General features: G+C 49.6%; 4 protein-coding genes across 4 annotated transcripts; 3 read left to right on the forward strand and 1 right to left on the reverse strand.

Annotated features, from left to right (window-relative positions):
- Positions 1-307: 307 nt before the first annotated feature.
- BO86DRAFT_449783 (proteasome regulatory particle lid subunit RPN7) lies at positions 308-2,209 on the reverse strand. Its single transcript, XM_025676747.1, has 3 exons — positions 1,648-2,209; positions 754-1,580; positions 308-700 (listed from the first exon to the last, which is right to left on the reverse strand). The coding sequence occupies exons 1-3, from the start codon at positions 2,092-2,094 to the stop codon at positions 508-510; spliced, it is 1,467 nt and encodes a 488-aa protein (XP_025525189.1). The 5' UTR covers positions 2,095-2,209; the 3' UTR covers positions 308-507.
- A 1,271-nt stretch (positions 2,210-3,480) lies between these two features.
- Positions 3,481-5,951, forward strand: BO86DRAFT_343643 (putative MFS phospholipid transporter (Git1)). Its single transcript, XM_025669156.1, has 6 exons — positions 3,481-3,952; positions 4,037-4,635; positions 4,739-4,757; positions 4,812-5,122; positions 5,177-5,447; positions 5,528-5,951. Exons 1-6 carry the CDS (start codon positions 3,755-3,757, stop codon positions 5,627-5,629), a joined length of 1,500 nt encoding a protein of 499 aa, XP_025525190.1. The 5' UTR covers positions 3,481-3,754; the 3' UTR covers positions 5,630-5,951.
- Positions 5,952-6,372: 421 nt separating this feature from the next.
- Positions 6,373-8,066, forward strand: BO86DRAFT_457918 (PEX11 family protein). Its single transcript, XM_025677253.1, has 3 exons — positions 6,373-6,706; positions 6,894-7,371; positions 7,437-8,066. The coding sequence occupies exons 1-3, from the start codon at positions 6,640-6,642 to the stop codon at positions 7,597-7,599; spliced, it is 708 nt and encodes a 235-aa protein (XP_025525191.1). The 5' UTR covers positions 6,373-6,639; the 3' UTR covers positions 7,600-8,066.
- Positions 8,067-9,289: 1,223 nt separating this feature from the next.
- On the forward strand, positions 9,290-11,807 carry BO86DRAFT_436220 (putative plasma membrane antiporter; the record flags this gene model as incomplete). Its single annotated transcript, XM_025676001.1, has 7 exons — positions 9,290-9,344; positions 9,401-9,469; positions 9,521-9,627; positions 9,678-9,851; positions 9,919-10,747; positions 10,805-10,906; positions 10,966-11,807. The coding sequence occupies 7 exons, from the start codon at positions 9,290-9,292 to the stop codon at positions 11,337-11,339; spliced, it is 1,710 nt and encodes a 569-aa protein (XP_025525192.1). The 3' UTR covers positions 11,340-11,807.
- Positions 11,808-16,112: the final 4,305 nt, after the last annotated feature.

Below are 16,112 nucleotides of genomic sequence, written 5' to 3' on the forward strand. Positions count from 1 at the left end.
TCTTTCAGTCAATTGAACTGAAAGTATGCTCTCCTGTCGAGTGTTTATTTTTTTCCCTTCGAGAAGCAATCTCGTCAATGTGTCTCCGATCCACACTGAAGCCATTAGGACTGGTCCATTCTGGTCCCTGTTCGAGCTGAAGGGCATGAATAGATAGCCAACTCTCCCAGTCTGCCGACGCAGTCATGGTGGATACTAGTACCACAATCCATCTTTCACGACCTACCATGTGGACCTTTCGAAGCCACATGGACTATTGATTGACTGTACTGTACAATCACGAGCAAATTGTCAACAATGTCTCCGGCTCGATACCAGTTTGCCGATCAATGTTCGAGGTCATGTTCTCTCGTGTCATTAGAATTATGATACACCAGCCTCGCTTGCTTTGGCTCTAACATGGTTGGATGGTCAAGTTGGTAAAGGAGATGATATAGATAAATCACTGAAACCTCTCATCTACATAATCATGAACCACATGGCGATTGACAGAGCCATATCTACGACTTAGCTGCGTTCACTACCCCTCAACCGCACGGCCTGGCCGTATTTCTGCAGCTTCGTGATTAGGGCATCACCGTGCTTGACCACATCCGCGTACTGCTTGTTCTTGTCATCCGGTCTGTTTGTTTCAATGATACCATTGACCCGGTCAATGGTGCATGCAATGCGGTTGCTCGCGATGAATTTGGCAAGGTCCCTGCAATCGCTGGTTAGCGCTGCTTACCCGAGCACACTATGTGGGATACTCACCGATCCAAGAAGTCTACCGTCACACCAAAGTCGCTCGCCATGCTGTTCAGCCCAACCACGCGATAGCTTTGGAGAAGCTGTTGGTATGCACGCAGTCTCATCTCCCTCACAAACCAGGCGCGGTGTTCGTACAAGTAACGATCCTGGGTAAGGAAGTTGTCTTCCACAGCCGCCAGAGATACGAAGAAGGACCGATAGTTGCCGGTGTAAAGACTGTCAACCAACTGAGCAAGAGGTGTGAAGTCGACAGGGGTTTCAGCCTCCGCTTGGACACCAGAGCCGCCACCCAAGGCAGTCAGGTTGACTGCGGTCGTGGCGGTACCGGGGGTGACCCGCGAAACTGTAGCATCCTTCATATCTTCATCTTGAGCGCCGGGTCCGGCTGATGTCTCGCCGGTCAGGGCAGCCAACCGGTCTTCACCAGATCCGAGGATAGCCTTGATCTCGGGTGCGTCCACAACCTTAGCCTTAAAGTCAACTCGTTTCAATGAATGTGAGCCAGCCAGGACTGAGTAAATGACCAAAGCAGAGTAACTGCAGAGTTCATAGCTGGTGAAAGTCGACAGACTGTCAAGCAAAAGAGGCGCAGCCTCGTTGTAGGAACGGATGGTGAGTAGGTGTAGACCCTTGTATGCCTTCAACCGATTCCGTCGATCCCAGTCACCACCGCTCTCAATGAGCGTGTTAGCTCTTTCGATGTTCTTCTTAACAGACAAGGCATCTCCGAAGAAGAGGCCGATCCGGATCATAGCGAGCATCAAATCAATCTTGGTACCGAGGAATGTCGTTTTCTCGAGGAGGGTTTCATGGGACTCGAAAGCTTTGTCCTACATGCTTTTGCATCAGCATCACAACATAAAGATAGTATTGATGACTCTGGATTGAGAAACACACCTTATCGCCCACCCGTGCCCAGAACTCGGCACGTTTTCCCCGTGCGGCGAGCACCTCGGTCTCTCCGGCTGCTTCTTCTGCCTCGTCCTCCTCTTTCTGGAAGCCCTCCAGCTCTTTCCGGTTATCTTCGACCAACGACTGGTACAGGGATTCGTCCCATGGGAAGTCGATTTTCTGAGATGACTTCCGGGAGGCAAGCAGGTTCGACGTAATCGCGGACTTGACTGGGTGCTGCATAACTCCCTCGCCAGAGTGATTCAGAATACCTTCGACGGGATGAGCAAGATGGCGGTAGAATGGAGCCATCTTTCTCTCTGTGATGGCATCTTGGATTTTCTTCAGTGACGTCTGTCGCACCGTTTGGGAGCATGCTGGGTTGGAGATGTTGAAGACATGTTGGGCGAGGACGAGATCGGGGTACTTTATGTACTGCGGATCAGACCCCATGCTGGCGGTGAAAGTATAAGCAATAAATCGGAGATGATTTAGGGTGATATAAGGCTGGTGAGAAAGCTAGATAGAAGAGGCTGGATGTTCGTTGTCCAAGGTACCTGTTGACAAGATGATGGACGAAGGCGGATACATCACCGATGGAGCGTAGCTGACCCGAGCTCAGCTGGAGAAAATATTCTTCCGGTGCCGACACCGCTCTCCACCCTCATTCCGGAGAAATCGACCTAACTACCATGTACAGTACTCGTACAGTACTTTAACTGATTCCAATAGATATGCCCTCATTTGATGCTTGGTCTGTACAGATTGGTGATCATTGACTGCTGAAGTTTTATGGGGCTCAGAACGCTATATCTGACTGACAATTTGCCTCGAATCACTTTTTTCTCTCCCTTGCGAAGCAGATAAGAAAACAAAGCTCAAATCACTGTACAATAACAAGTTATATTGATGAAGACAATGAAAAGTGACCACAACATCCGCTAGTGGTCAATAGCACTTACTCTGAACGGTCCATGTTTGTTCGTGGCTCTTGCTTATTCTGGATTGCTATTTTTTTACCACTGCATCTCTATGACTCCCGAGACCCTAATTCCTGGTCATGGCAAGTATTGTTCAGGATTGGGATACAATATATATGTAGATGAGCCCGGAGCTTGGTGAAGAATGATTCTCGTACTCTGTACACACCTGATCTTATTGATCATTGATGCCAATCATCGAGCTCAAGCCTATATCTGGACAGATGCCTTATCTATCCAAGCGACTCAAGTCTTCATACCAGCTCTTAAGCTACTGTATCAAGACTGATGTTCTACTGATCTACCAGTGCAGTTCATATAGGCTTATCGGTGATTGTAGCTTATTACAGCCACCAATTTGTGGTTGGTCTTCTTGCCAATATACTTGCATAATCGCAGGCTTTCGTTCGCAGCTGAACTAACGCTAGTTGTGCCTGGGGCAGGTGAGCCGGTGAGGGAGGCCCTATAAGTACAATCACATGGGAATCAGACTATAGAACCTAGCTAGTACTCAACGATGGACCACCGGAATCCTCGAAAATAACATGCGATTCGATAGGATTCGACAAGACACAGGTGGAGCGTCTTTGACTTTCCATTTTGGATCAGTTGGGCGGCTGAAGACGGGGAAGGTGAAGGGAAGCTCGAAGTGAAACCCCACTCTTCCACCGCTTAACCCGCAGTATTCATGCGCTAAGGCCCGCTAAGGAGGAGGGGCCATTCGGAGTACATCCTGGCGATTTCGCTAAAGGTTCGAGTAACCTGGATGGATGGTGGCACTGGAATAGCATGGATCTGGTAGGAATCCGGATCTTGGTCTTGATGTACCCTCATCACGAGCGTCTTTTGATTCCCCGCCTGTAAAGGGGTTTTTTTTCTCTCACACCCTTGGTCTTTTTCTTCACCCTTCCTTGTCTTCGTATCTCCTTGTTATTTTCTTTTTTTTTACACAGCTCGAAACTGCATCTATACTATAGTTGGGGACCAGCCTTTCAAACTTGCACGTGCTCAATTACCCTTCTTGCATCGACCTGTCCTGCAACGGACAATTGCACAACGCCCGAAATTGCCCCTTGCTTAATTCAAACATCCCTTTCTGTACAGAACCGTTTCCCTGCAACAACACCAACAAAATGTCGGACGACAAAGAGAAAGGAACTGTAGAGTCGAAGACGAATATCGAGGCAGATGTCCAGGCACCAGTCGATGCAGTCTCAGGTCTTCGTGAGGTACCTTTGGATGCAAATCCGGAAGGCAAGAGTCGTTGGGAGCGCAGTTGGCCCACCATTGCCTGTGGTGCTGGGCTTTTTTCTGATGGATATCTGAATGGTGTATGTGGACTTATGGCCCTGATGCATGACCCTTTGCTTTCACCGACTTGATGCTGTAATTGGCTTTGCTGACCACGTCTTCAGATAATCGGACCCGTCAATACCATACTCAAGAGACTTTATCCGACTGAATATGCCAACTCGCCCGCAAGCCAGAATGTTTCATCAATTACTTTTGCGGGAACCGTGGTTGGCATGCTGATATTTGGATATACAAGTGATCATTGGTCACGAAAATGGTCGTTGATGATCTCCACTATCATTCTGTTCATATTCGCTGCTTTATGTGCTGGTGCATACGGCTATAACAATAGTCATTATGGCCTATTTGCCGCATTGACAGCCTACCGTTTCTTCTTAGGAATAGGAATTGGTGGGGAATATCCAGCAGGAAGTGTGGCCTGCGCTGAGAACACCGGTGAACTGAAGGAAGGTCATCGAAACCGATGGTTTGTCATGTTTACCAATTTTCAGATTGACTTTGCATATGTCATTTCTGCGTTGGTTTCCATGATATTGGTTTTGATTTTCACCGAAGATCACCTACGTGCAGTGTGGCGTGTTGGGTTGGGATTGGGTGTAATTCCCCCTCTTAGTCTGATGTATTTGCGGTTGAAGCTTGAAGAGCCCGAAGAGTTCGACCGAGAGCGCATGCACACTTTCCCTCTATGGCTGATCGTGAAGTGAGTACCATTTCATCATTGTCATCACGTTGTTCCATCTCCCCCTCCAGCAGTTTTCCATCAATTACCCAAACCACATACCTGTTGACTAATTCCTGGGCAGGTTCTACTGGAAGCGCTTGGTTAGTTCCTCTTTCTTTCTCTGAGGTAAAAGGTGGATGGCTAACCTCAGCAAGGCTGTGCTCTCCCTCATCTGGTTCCTGTATGACTTCTCTTCCTATTCCTTCAGCATTTACTCCTCAGACTGGCTAGCCATTATCCTCGGGGATAGTGCTCCCCTTTGGAAGAGCTTTGGTTGGACTACCTTGACCTACACGTTCTACATTCCAGGATCCTTTCTTGGTAGTCTATCCAGTGACTGGATTGGGCCCCGCAACACTTTGGCTATTGGCGTACTTTTCCAGGGCATAGTCGGGTTCATCATGTCCGGCTGCTATGAGTACCTTTCGACCCCAAAGAATGTGGCGGCGTTCGTCGTGGTATTCGGGTAAGGCAATTAGACGACTAGGAGTTCTGCACACCCACTGACATGGCCCGCTAGAATCTTTTCCAGCCTTGGAGAATTCGGTCCCGGTGATAACATCGGCCTTTGCTGTGCGAAAAGCAGCGCAACCGCGGTCCGTGGTCAATTTTATGCCATCGCTGCTGCTTTCGGAAAGATCGGTGCTTTTGTGGGCACCTATGTGATTCCAATCATACAGAAAAACGCCCCGAACCCAGTCCGCAGTGGACAGGATCCGTTCTTTGTCTCGAGCTCCCTGTGCATCTTCAGCGCGGCTTTGGCCTACTTCCTTCTGCCACAGATTGGCCAGGTATGTGATTACTGTTGGGTCAATGCCATCTGGTAATAGTGGGTTGGATTCTTGTCCTAACCTCTCTTTGCTTCCCCTAGGACACAATCACCGAAGAGGATGCTAAGTTCCGTGCTTATCTTGAGTCCCATGGATATGACACGAGCCTGATGGGGACCCAGGAGAGGCCCGAGGAGCAGTAAGCTATATTCTTGACCTTGCACTGACCTTTCAACGCGTATGGTGGGCGCACCATCGCCCAGCAAAAACCTTGCCCACTGAGCGCCATCCATTCCTATGCCTGCAAAATATTTGCAGCCCATTTGACGCCCGTTGCGACATTTAATCTTGATGAGCCCAAGCGACGAAATGCAGCGAGCCGGTCCACACCCCCAAAAATTGAAGAGCGAACCCCAAGCAGCAGATTGAGCGAACGATGCCCAGAAGCGCGAAATGGTAGATGATACTTGCTGCGGTCACCGCAACAACATTGCTCAGACCGATGATTCATGTATTTATGGATATAAACCTAATGACTATCATGTCCTCCATGTAGTATATAATTGATTGCTGACTGACTTTGAATAAACAATGGCAACCGGACGAGCTTTGATACTTCGTTAGGCCGTTCGAGCGAGGTCTAGCCCATAGCTGGGTGGTATAATTTTTGCCGTATAACAAAAGTCACCCCAGAAAGCTGTGGAGATGACAGAATCATGCCGTTATAGCTTCAGGGAGGGAAATGATGCTAATTGAAAAGCCGACAAAGGGTCTCGTGATCCGAGCACACATCGCGGTAGTTTGGTTGCCAAATATTAGTCTTACTACCGTTCGTTATCAGAAGCACCGAGCAACCGAGGTTTGTTGAGTAGGCGGGCAGAGCACAAGACGAACCCTTCTCTCCCGCCCGTCGATCCCCGGTCATTTACCGACCCCAGCATCCATCATCCATTCATCCCACCCTCCCCCATCGCTTCTTCCCCAGAACTTATTCTTGTCCTCTCCCCCCTTTCTCCGTCTACTCGTTGCTTCTCCGTGTGACGTGTAACATTGATCCTCATACCCTCCGTCTCTCATCCATCAGCTGGCCTGTCCTCTCTCACATACCGCTTATCTCTCCACGAGCTGACAGCTGCCGGACGGAATCCATCTCACCGCTATCGGCCGACATCCTTCTCTTGATCTCAACAACGCACAGAATCTCATCTTGAAAATGGTTGCTGACGCCCTGGTCTATCACCCTGCTGTGGCGCATTATTTGCGCTTTGTCGCAACAACTGGTATGTGAGATGCATCCATTGTACAGTGCTCAGACATGCTCTATCGTGTAAAGCTCGGAATTGGAGAGCCGCAAGTTTCCGACCTCGCTTTCACATCGTCTGTTGACTTGAGCATTCTTGCTACCCTGGCCTCGCGCGTGTTCGCTCTTCTTTACCTGGTTCTAACGATTTTGATTTTGAATCACAGTTGGTCGCGATAAGATCCTCCGCACCCTGCAATACTTCTCTCGTTTCTATGCCTGGTACTTGTACCGCACCAACCGCCCGCAGTCCGCCATCGATCCCTACAATGCAATCAAGAAGCAGTTCGGAACCACGCGTAAGATTCTCCGAATCGGAAAGTTTGTTGAACACTTGAAGGCTGCCGCGCTCGCCTCCGACAACAAGAACCCCATCGACCCAGTACTCCGTTACCTTGCGGTTGGTCGGCAGCTTGGTTATGCTGGGTACTTGTCTCTTGATACCATCACGGTGGTGGATGCGATTGGTGTCCGCAAACTTGCTTCCGTGAAACGCCTGCAGGACTCGGCCTATCGCTCGTGGATGGCAGGACTGGCGTGCAGCGCTGTTGCTAGTTTGTATACCCTCTTCCGGCTGAGGGAAAAGGCGAAGACCCTTGATCTTAAGGAAGGCGAGGGTGTCGTGGAGGCGAAGAAGCTTGAAAAGTATGTGAATCCGCAACGAGACTGTCTGGTCGGGTTTTCAACCGAACGCTAACATATCTGTCTAGGGAACGCTCCACGGCTCGTATTCAGCTGATCTCCGACTTGTGCGACTTGACTGTTCCTGTGTCTGCTCTTGGCCTTGCTGCACTTGATGATGGTCTCGTTGGTATTGCAGGAACGGTCAGCAGTTTGATTGGTGTCTGGTCGCAATGGCGAAAGACTGCTTAGACAACGGATGCTAAGTTTTCTACATGCAAATGCTTCAAGTAAGCGTGGATTTGAGGTTAGCCGCTCAATCACCGGATCGTCTTCCTTCGTCCAAGTTTACTTGCCACTGAAAATGCGTGCTGAGTAAAGGTGTGAAGCCACGGAAGATTGATGATTCATCGTCGAACATAGGAAAGCCTGGGTTTTATGCACTGGATGGATTTCCAGTTGAGATTCTGCCCTGCAATGCAGGTTTCTGTTATTACGATGTGTAGCCTAAGATTTATTCCCCTTTCTTGCGGTCAAATGAAGCTTTGAACCATGAAGCCACAAGAATCCTCCGATTCTGCAATTTTAACAAAATCGTGTACATGTTGTCATTTTCCGTCTAATGTGTATATATCATAATTACTTTGACTTGCTCCTGGCTCACTGAATATGGTGGAAATACTGCAGCGGTCCAGTTTTGCAGTCCGCAAGGTGCTCGCGGGGTTGCGGCTACTTGCAGCCGGTGACTCCTGACTGACTTGGGTCTCGAAACCATCTTGTTTATCATCAACAATTTCAGCCCGACACTGGCTGAAGTCACACGAGACACCCGGCAGGCGTTACTTCGGCTGGAGCTTGGATGCTAGATGTGCAATCTGTCAGAAACCTGAGTGGCTTTTATCGGAATCTGCGCCAGGACACCCATGGGGTGTCTTATCCAGACATTCTACGTCTTTTGATACTAACACACATGAGAGTCAGTCAAGTCTCGTCAAAAAGCGATACTCAACGTGCAAATGGACTATTGAACAAGAAGAGTGATATATTGGACGCCAAAACAATATCTCCGAAGCATATCCCGCTATCGCAAGGCCTCGGTGTCATCATCAAATTTTGCTAAGTTGATTATTTGTCAATAAGTAAGACATGGACCTGAGACGCAGGCTGTCATTCTCGGTGCAGGCACACTTACGCAATGTGGTTTAACTAGATTCTCCCTTGACTCCTTGTTTCGCCCTGTGATCCTTACTAGAACTGAAATGTGACACCGCCGATTCGGGCCACTTCTATGCACTCGAATTGCAAACCAAACAGTCAGATTCACAGAGGGTTACGCCACCTGCCGGCTTGGCATATACCTGTCCGATTGAGAAGATCTGACTATCTGCCATCATCCCTCTCCTGATTGTGCTGAATCGATAGCCCGTCATGAACAAGCAGGCCTTGGGATATCTCCATAACAACCCGAGAGTCTAATTCATGCCGGCATGTACGCTCACAGCCTCTTGATAACAACTGGCATGACGAACTACGCACCTTATAAAGAAATACGCCGATTATGGCGAGCAAGCGCGACCAAGCTTTGCCGCAGCATTGCTTCCTGCAAGGGAGGCGTATGGCGACCCACAGCATTCGCGCCAATCTGAGTGTAAAAGATAACACGCAATGCCCCTCGATTCTTTTACAGGGATATCAGAGGGCAACAGGTCTAAGTGTGGTGCTCTGTAAGCTGTTTGCCCTAGGATCGTCCGCGCCGCTCATCAGATTCAAGTTGAATTGTGGTGCCTCCTTGTACATATACCTCTTGATGCACATGCTATTTTCAGTTGCTTGAACATTGAGACCCGCTTACGCCAAAATTTCTGTAAGAAGCTCATTCTTTTCGTCAGACACTCTCTGTTGCTGGTCGAACTATAAAGGTGCATCTCAAGGCACGGGCGCCATGCTGCATCCGATTCTTGACCTCAGCAATTTCAATATTGTCGTCTCTGTCATAGGTGAGAAGAGCCGAAACCAAGTAATCTACAGAGCGCAACCACTTATTGTGACAAAGCATTTTATATTCTCATTTTCGGATATGTTTCGCTCAGAATTAAGCAGAGGTGGTATCTTGGGGAAGCCTGTATGAACCCAAGGTTCGCACTGATATATCCCGATACTGATCTTCAACTAGTGCCAGCCTTTTTGATTGGTATCTCGCTAGGGCCGATCGGCGCTAGGTTCCTGAACATATCTCAGTGGGGAGGAGGAGATGATGATTACCGCAGTGACATCGCGTTTGTAAATGCCACTCAGATCAGCTACTAATAGATCGATACTGATAGTAGCAGAACCTGACACGCCTGGTGATAGGCATACAGTTGGTCAAAGCTGGATATCAATTGCCCAAGAGATACATAAGACAGCGTCTCTGCGAATTGGCTATATGTCTTCTTCCGCTTATGACTATAGCATGGTTTGCAACATCTGCATGCATCTTGCTTGCGATTCCCAGTATATCTTTTGTATGTTCACTGAAGCTTCAACAACCGGGATTGATATATCAAACTGTGCTGACCGTCTCGTGTGTAGCTGTCAGCTCTTATCATAAGCGCTTGCGTGACTTGCACGGATCCTGTTCTATCTCAAGCCATTGCGAAAGGTCCCTTTGCAGATAACTATGTTCGTCGGCCACTTCGGGAGTTTATTTCGGCTGAGGCAGGGGCAAATGATGGCTTCGGTTTTCCATTTCTGCTGCTTGCGCTTTCGTTGCTGCGTTACGCAGAAGCGCCTGAAAACACCGCTAGCCTGGAAGACTTCGATCTGGAGCGAGGCATCCCCGATTCACTCGGTGCGACGAGCGCAGGGCGCTTTGGCGGAGGAGTCGGCCCTGCGTTGAAACATTGGGCCGTGGAGGGAGTCTTGTACATGATTTTCCTGGGTGCCTCCTACGGTGCCTTCGTCGGCTTCACTTGCCAGAAGCTACTCAAGGGCGCATCTAAGCGAAGATGGATCGACAATGAAAGCTTTACCCTGGTCCCTGTGGCAATCGGTATGCTCATTGTTGGGACATGCGGCTGCTTTGGGTCCGATGAAACACTTGCCTGTTTCATAGCTGGAAGTGTGCTCAACTGGGACGGCCTTTACCAGGATGAGATGCAGGCCCGGCATGATTCATTCAATTCGACGATCGAGACTTTGCTGAACACTGCAGCTTTCATGTATCTTGGTGCGGTCATGCCATGGGACCAGTTCCATCGACCCCATGACACTGGCATCTCCATCTGGCGCTTATTTGGACTAGGCTTTTTAATCCTTATCTTTCGTCGTATTCCCGCCATAGTCACAGGATACAAGTTCATGCCCAAGGTCTGCAGTGATTGGAAAGAGGCGTTGTTTTTGGGCTATTTTGGACCGATCGGTAAGCAGCGCTCGCCCCCAGGATAACGTTCTTTCTCAGGCTCAAGTTACTTGGCAGGTATCGGTGCTATCGCATATGTGGAGTATGCTCGCCGCCTCTTTCCTTCCCCAGGCGAGAGTGACACTGAGATTAACAATCTGACGGCCGCTATGATACCTGGTAAGACTATAAATCATTATTCACTAAGAATGGTTCACATCTGACCTCACTCTGCGCAGTTGTCTACTGGTTGGTGCTATTCTCCATCGTTGTCCATGGCCTGTCGGTACCTGCGCTTGATGCGCTCTACAAGTTTTTCGGAGTGTGCAAGATCCGCGACCATCCGGTCGCGATTGCTCTGCTCTCGGACAACGAAGCCCTCCCAAATAATTGCTCAATTGATCCTCAGCGGCACTCGATGATTGTCAACAACCGCTTCTCGCGGCCGTCTGACAGCGATACTGAAGGGCAGAGCGGCCAAGTACGGAAAGAATCAGGAACGATGACGCGACTAAGTGAGGATAGTCCGCTCAATGGAAGCAATGAGCATTTGGATATCCCTTTATTCAGCCACCGAGCAGGAGGCTCAGTCACCGTTCGGGCCATTGTCTGATAGAATGCTATATCCTACTTGATCGGACGGGGAAACAGATGGAACGAGAGACGCGCATTCGTTCATTCATCCATGCATTCATCGTGCCATGCCAGCTCAACCCATATCGGTCCATATTATGTCCCAATCATCAATCATTTGCCTCTGGCTCTGATGCTGACATTCTGTCTGCGTGATCTCGAGGCAAATCCAAACGATCCCGCGAGCCAGGAGGACGACTTCAGACGGGGCAGGTCTAGTGGCAGGCATAAGAGATGGAACAAGAAACTATACAAGCTGAATTCCATACCTTTCCGCAAGAGCCGCAGGTCTTCTTTTCGCCAGCGATGGTAGCACCGCACGAGGGGCAAGAGTTGTGGCCCATTTTTGCAAGATTCGTTCTGTTTTGGAGTCGGTGAGGGGCTGTGGTTGGATGTGTGAGTTGACCTGGTGGGTTTGATTGCACACAGGACAGGGACTTTGGGGCAGCGTACCTTAGAGTTGAAGGGAGATCAACACTCGCGAAGCTGTGAAATGCAAAGCGAAGCGACAGAGATGGTGAAAAAGTGAGGATAACAAATAAAAGGCTCAGGCTTGAGCTGTCATTTGTTTACCCCGCCGCGTGATCCAGGCTGATGTACCCGCTTTCCCGCCGTCGTGATTGGCTGTGGTGCTGAGAAGGTCGGACTCAATGTGATCCTCACCAACCTCAACCTCAGGCTAACATCATGGATAACATCACCACCCTTCCAGCGAGCTTCTCCATGTCGTCTGCGATTAGCTGATCCTATCAGATCGAGCAGCGCCCAGTGTGACTTGTGGTGTACTCCATGGAAATTATTGATATCTTCTAAGGATCGCGTCGAGATCATCTGTGTGCTTATCACTCGATTTGATTTGAGATTGCACATGCAAGAGGCACTTTGACTGCATTACTGTGCAGGAGCTCTGTGCCTAGGCATGCGCAGAATAAAACCTCAATCCGGAACCCCCCGCTCCCACCGCAGTCAAGGGCGTGTAGAAATATATATCTATCGATCTCATCGGAGGGTCAGAGGCCTTAAGCTCGCAGTCTCGCGCTTCCGCTGCATTCAGGACCTTCCCTACATTTCTCGCACGAAAACAATGCGTGGTACACGCCTATCTTTAGCCACTGGACTATGGAGCCTGCCTATTCGAAGCCAATGCAGGCCCAGCCAGAGGATAACTGCAGCGGCTATATCTTGACGTTAATGTACGCGAAGCGCAAACCGATAATGTCACAGTACGGTCCATCTTCAATACTCTCGTTGCTGCTGCACCTCATCTTCGACACCTGGAATCTGGACTCGTATATTCATGGCAGTCCAGCGCAGACTTTCCAGCCGGTCTCTCGCCGTGGGCCGACTTTGACTTATTCGTCGAGCGTCGCCCTTGTTGAACCTGCTCCACTCCCGATGCTTTTCGAGATACCATGCATATAGCAATATCGACGCTGAAGGGACCTCACCTGGCCGTTCTGGGCTCGATGATCACAGTCACCTCGACGAATTCGGCCCCTATGGGAGACGTTGAGTTTGGCAAGCACGGGCAGCAGATGTGAGGGTTCCTTAGTGGAATCTCAAGATGAACAGGTGTTCCTCAAAAAGACAAGTTAAAGCCTAAGATCATGGTCGATCACGCAGAGATAAGCGGGGAGATATCTCGTGACTGCATGCTGAAGCTGCGACCATGCTCTCACATAGTCAGGTGGGTGCCTTGAGATTATGCTGGAGGCATGATACGAGCTCACACTGCAGGAGAATATCCAAGACTTCATCGCATGTCCGTTCTCTGCAAGTCTTAGTCTGATCGCTCTTGCTAGCCCCAATGTATCTTCAGGTCAGGCGATCGTAACCGATGAGAGAGTTCTTCAGTCTAGACTCCCCCGGAATTGGAGCCAACCAAGCCATGCCAAAAATATATCTTCTATCTCCACAAAACTCGGCAAAGCTCCACTAAGCCTCCCGACTTCCAGAGTCTAGAGCTTCCCGGGGAAGGACTGTGGTGAGTTGTGACTCAGCTACGTAAGTTCAGCTAGCGTGGTTGAAAATCTGTATCCTCTGTCTCAGGAGGATCGTTGAAGATAGTTGGTTACGGAGTTGTCCTACGTGTCTGAATCCACAAAGCAAGCGACAATAGTACAGTAGCAGTGTCGTTGTCCAGGTACTGTATCTACGGAGTAAACACTGCTCGAAACCGGTAGTTACCGAGAGGTTCACTCCGTACTGCATGCAGTCCCGGGCGCATTCTTCCCCTTTCCTAAAACTTCCGGCCGAGGGGGACTTTCAATGTCCCCACATCCCGCTAACTGGGGGAAAGGGATTGCCTCGGGGAGGTCGGGGAAAGACGAGCACGTGGATGATGGTTGTTTTCGGGAATAGCCTCGTCTTGGCTTTTGAAGGAAAAACAAAAAAAAAAAAAAGGAACTTTTGTCAATCAACGTACTCTTGAAGCTCTCCTGCTGACTTTCTCAGCTGTTGTTGGTTCTTGCTTGGCAGACAATGCTTTGTTAATTCGGGTTGGTTTAACCCGGAGCATAGATATGAGGAATTAGTTTAGTACAGGGTAGCGGTTGACGCGCGTGATGGGGGGATTTGATTGCCACGCGCCTCGGGGGTCGAGACTTTTGTTTTGAGCTAAGAGGTATATGGTATGCAGGGACACACGGATGGGAATACGTGGTGGTGCATCAATCATTTTCGTCTGTACTTGGTTGCTGGGTAGTTAGGCACATAGTATACGTTTATTGCTCGTGTGAGGAACATGAGGACTGTATACAATGTCACTTGAATGTGTCGTCATTGTTGAACGACTTCCGTTCTTGGACAGGTTTCCTAACCGGCAAAGCCGCCACCCACCAGGGCAGAACAGGGTGGAAACCAGACCGGCAAAAAGGTCGCCAGGCGAGCTGAAAAAAGGACGAGAACATCCGGGGAATTGGCCCGTGTTTTCTGCTCGGATGCGGGGTACAGATTTGAAGACCCGACCTCCCTTTCCGACCGGCTATGCCTGCCTGCCTGTTCGCCCAAATGTACCAAAGTATACCTCGACGAGTGATTTGGTCCGGAAAAGTGTTTACGGCAGTTGCACTTGTCCTGATCATACTGAGGCGGCTGTTCTGAGGGGACGTGCAGAAAGGGCGCGCCTGACCCCTGCGTGGGCTTGATCATTGATTGATGTGCTGCGCCCCAAGGGGTGGTTTACTCTATAGTCACAGTCGGTTATCCTCGTGGAAAGTCGGGATCAAAGACTTGGGGATGGGCCTGTCATGTGCGTTGTTTTCTTTTTTATTGAGTCCTCTGCTTTTGGGTGTGCGTCTGACGAGGCAAATCTCTTTAGTAGACACAAATTAATGCCTCAATTCGGGTGTGCGTGATCGTAACATGAGCGATTTACATAGCACACATGGAAAGACGGAGGTGGCTTACGCGCAATGAGCGCGGTATGACGAGCAAGTGCCTCAAGAATGGGCGCGTTTCTGATCTTTTGCTTGATCTTCCTCTTTTTTCTCGTGTCGTTACCCAAAATGGAAGGGGGACACATCCCGAAAACTTGAGTCAAACTCGAGGCACGGCAATATCTTCTGCCCACCGCATTTCACGATGGTGACGTTGGATTGTCAATCCGGAGAAGTGGACGTGTTTCATTGGCCGGACCGGGAAGGGCTTCGGAAGGCAGCTGACCCTCACTTGGCCGAAAACAGACTAGAGCCATGGAGCAGCACCCGAGGTTTCTCTCCCGGGAATTTCGTCACTCGGAAAGATTCCTGGGTCTGGGCCTGTAATTTGGGCAATTGGGGCAATTTGGGGGTGGGTGGCAGCCTCCCGGGCGGTCAGACTGTTAGTCTGTTACATAAGCCCAACGGGGCCCCTCCCCACCTTTGACGGAAGTGCTCCGTCTCGCCGAGCACAATTTTGCATGAATTTTTTTTTTCTGCCAGGCGGGGCCCTTCTCTTGCTACCCAGTCGGGAATAGTCTACGTTGATCTAGGAGAGGCTTAGAGCCCATGCCGAGAAAAGGGAGGGCTTCCTTCCCCCGCAATTTCCATCATGGATCGTATCGTTTACCCATGTTCTGTACTCCTGTAGGCTAATCGCCTCTAAAATCCTCGCCGGATGGTTGGCTATTCTTGAGTTCATTCAACGTCATCACTTCCGCATCAAAACTGTCAGTTGATGGTCTAGAGAGAAAACTGACTCTTCGCTTCCGTGGGAAAAGCTGGGAATAATCGCATTCAGCTCGTCGGACTGACTGTCGGTTTCGTAATAGAAAATGCAGGGGGCCTGTTAAATACCTCGTTTGCAGAATGGACGGCTTTGATATCTTGAGCCTGTCACACCGATAACTGATACTCGAGTACGTACAGTGTAGAGAGTACGGCTAGTCGTACCTTTTTCCTTATTTTTACCTCTCGAGCTATCACCTCAGCCCCTCCCTGTTGGCCTAGATTGAGACATTAACGCACTATCGGTTGATAACGCCTGAATTCTCATTTCTTGTTCCCGATCCTGCTGTTATTCCCTCACTTTTAGTTGGTGCATCCGCGCAGAGCTTCCGGAACCACTTCGTGCCCACATCTCAGATCTCGGAACAAGTCGGACTACCCCGAGAGGCAATTCTGCCTCTGTTTCGACTGTTTCGACTTTCCACGATAACCAACAACCGCTTCAGCCTTCAGCCCGGTCCTTAGCCCCGACATCTTCCGTGGAACTGTGGAGAAGGCTCATTACTCCAAAGATCCAAACCTCCTTGCGACCTGAATTCGCTGCCATC

The sequence above is a fragment of the Aspergillus japonicus genome, assembly GCF_003184785.1.
Source record: "Aspergillus japonicus CBS 114.51 unplaced genomic scaffold BO86scaffold_47, whole genome shotgun sequence".
In the NCBI taxonomy this organism is placed as follows: domain Eukaryota; kingdom Fungi; phylum Ascomycota; class Eurotiomycetes; order Eurotiales; family Aspergillaceae; genus Aspergillus; species Aspergillus japonicus.

Bases quoted from the DNA above. Each gene is read 5' to 3' on its own strand.
- BO86DRAFT_457918 (XM_025677253.1), top strand. From the start codon at position 6,640: ATGGTTGCTGACGCCCTGGTCTATCACCCTGCTGTGGCGCATTATTTG. The intron at 6,707-6,893 runs GTATGTGAGATG...TTTGAATCACAG, and splicing joins GCGCTTTGTCGCAACAACTG to TTGGTCGCGATAAGATCCTC. The intron at 7,372-7,436 runs GTATGTGAATCC...ATATCTGTCTAG, and splicing joins GAGGCGAAGAAGCTTGAAAA to GGAACGCTCCACGGCTCGTA.
- BO86DRAFT_449783 (XM_025676747.1), bottom strand. From the start codon at position 2,094: ATGGGGTCTGATCCGCAGTACATAAAGTACCCCGATCTCGTCCTCGCC. The intron at 1,581-1,647 runs GTGTGTTTCTCA...AAAAGCATGTAG, and splicing joins GGGCACGGGTGGGCGATAAG to GACAAAGCTTTCGAGTCCCA. The intron at 701-753 runs GTGAGTATCCCA...CAGCGATTGCAG, and splicing joins ACGGTAGACTTCTTGGATCG to GGACCTTGCCAAATTCATCG.
- BO86DRAFT_343643 (XM_025669156.1), top strand. From the start codon at position 3,755: ATGTCGGACGACAAAGAGAAAGGAACTGTAGAGTCGAAGACGAATATC. The intron at 3,953-4,036 runs GTATGTGGACTT...CCACGTCTTCAG, and splicing joins CTGATGGATATCTGAATGGT to ATAATCGGACCCGTCAATAC. The intron at 5,448-5,527 runs GTATGTGATTAC...TGCTTCCCCTAG, and splicing joins TTCTGCCACAGATTGGCCAG to GACACAATCACCGAAGAGGA.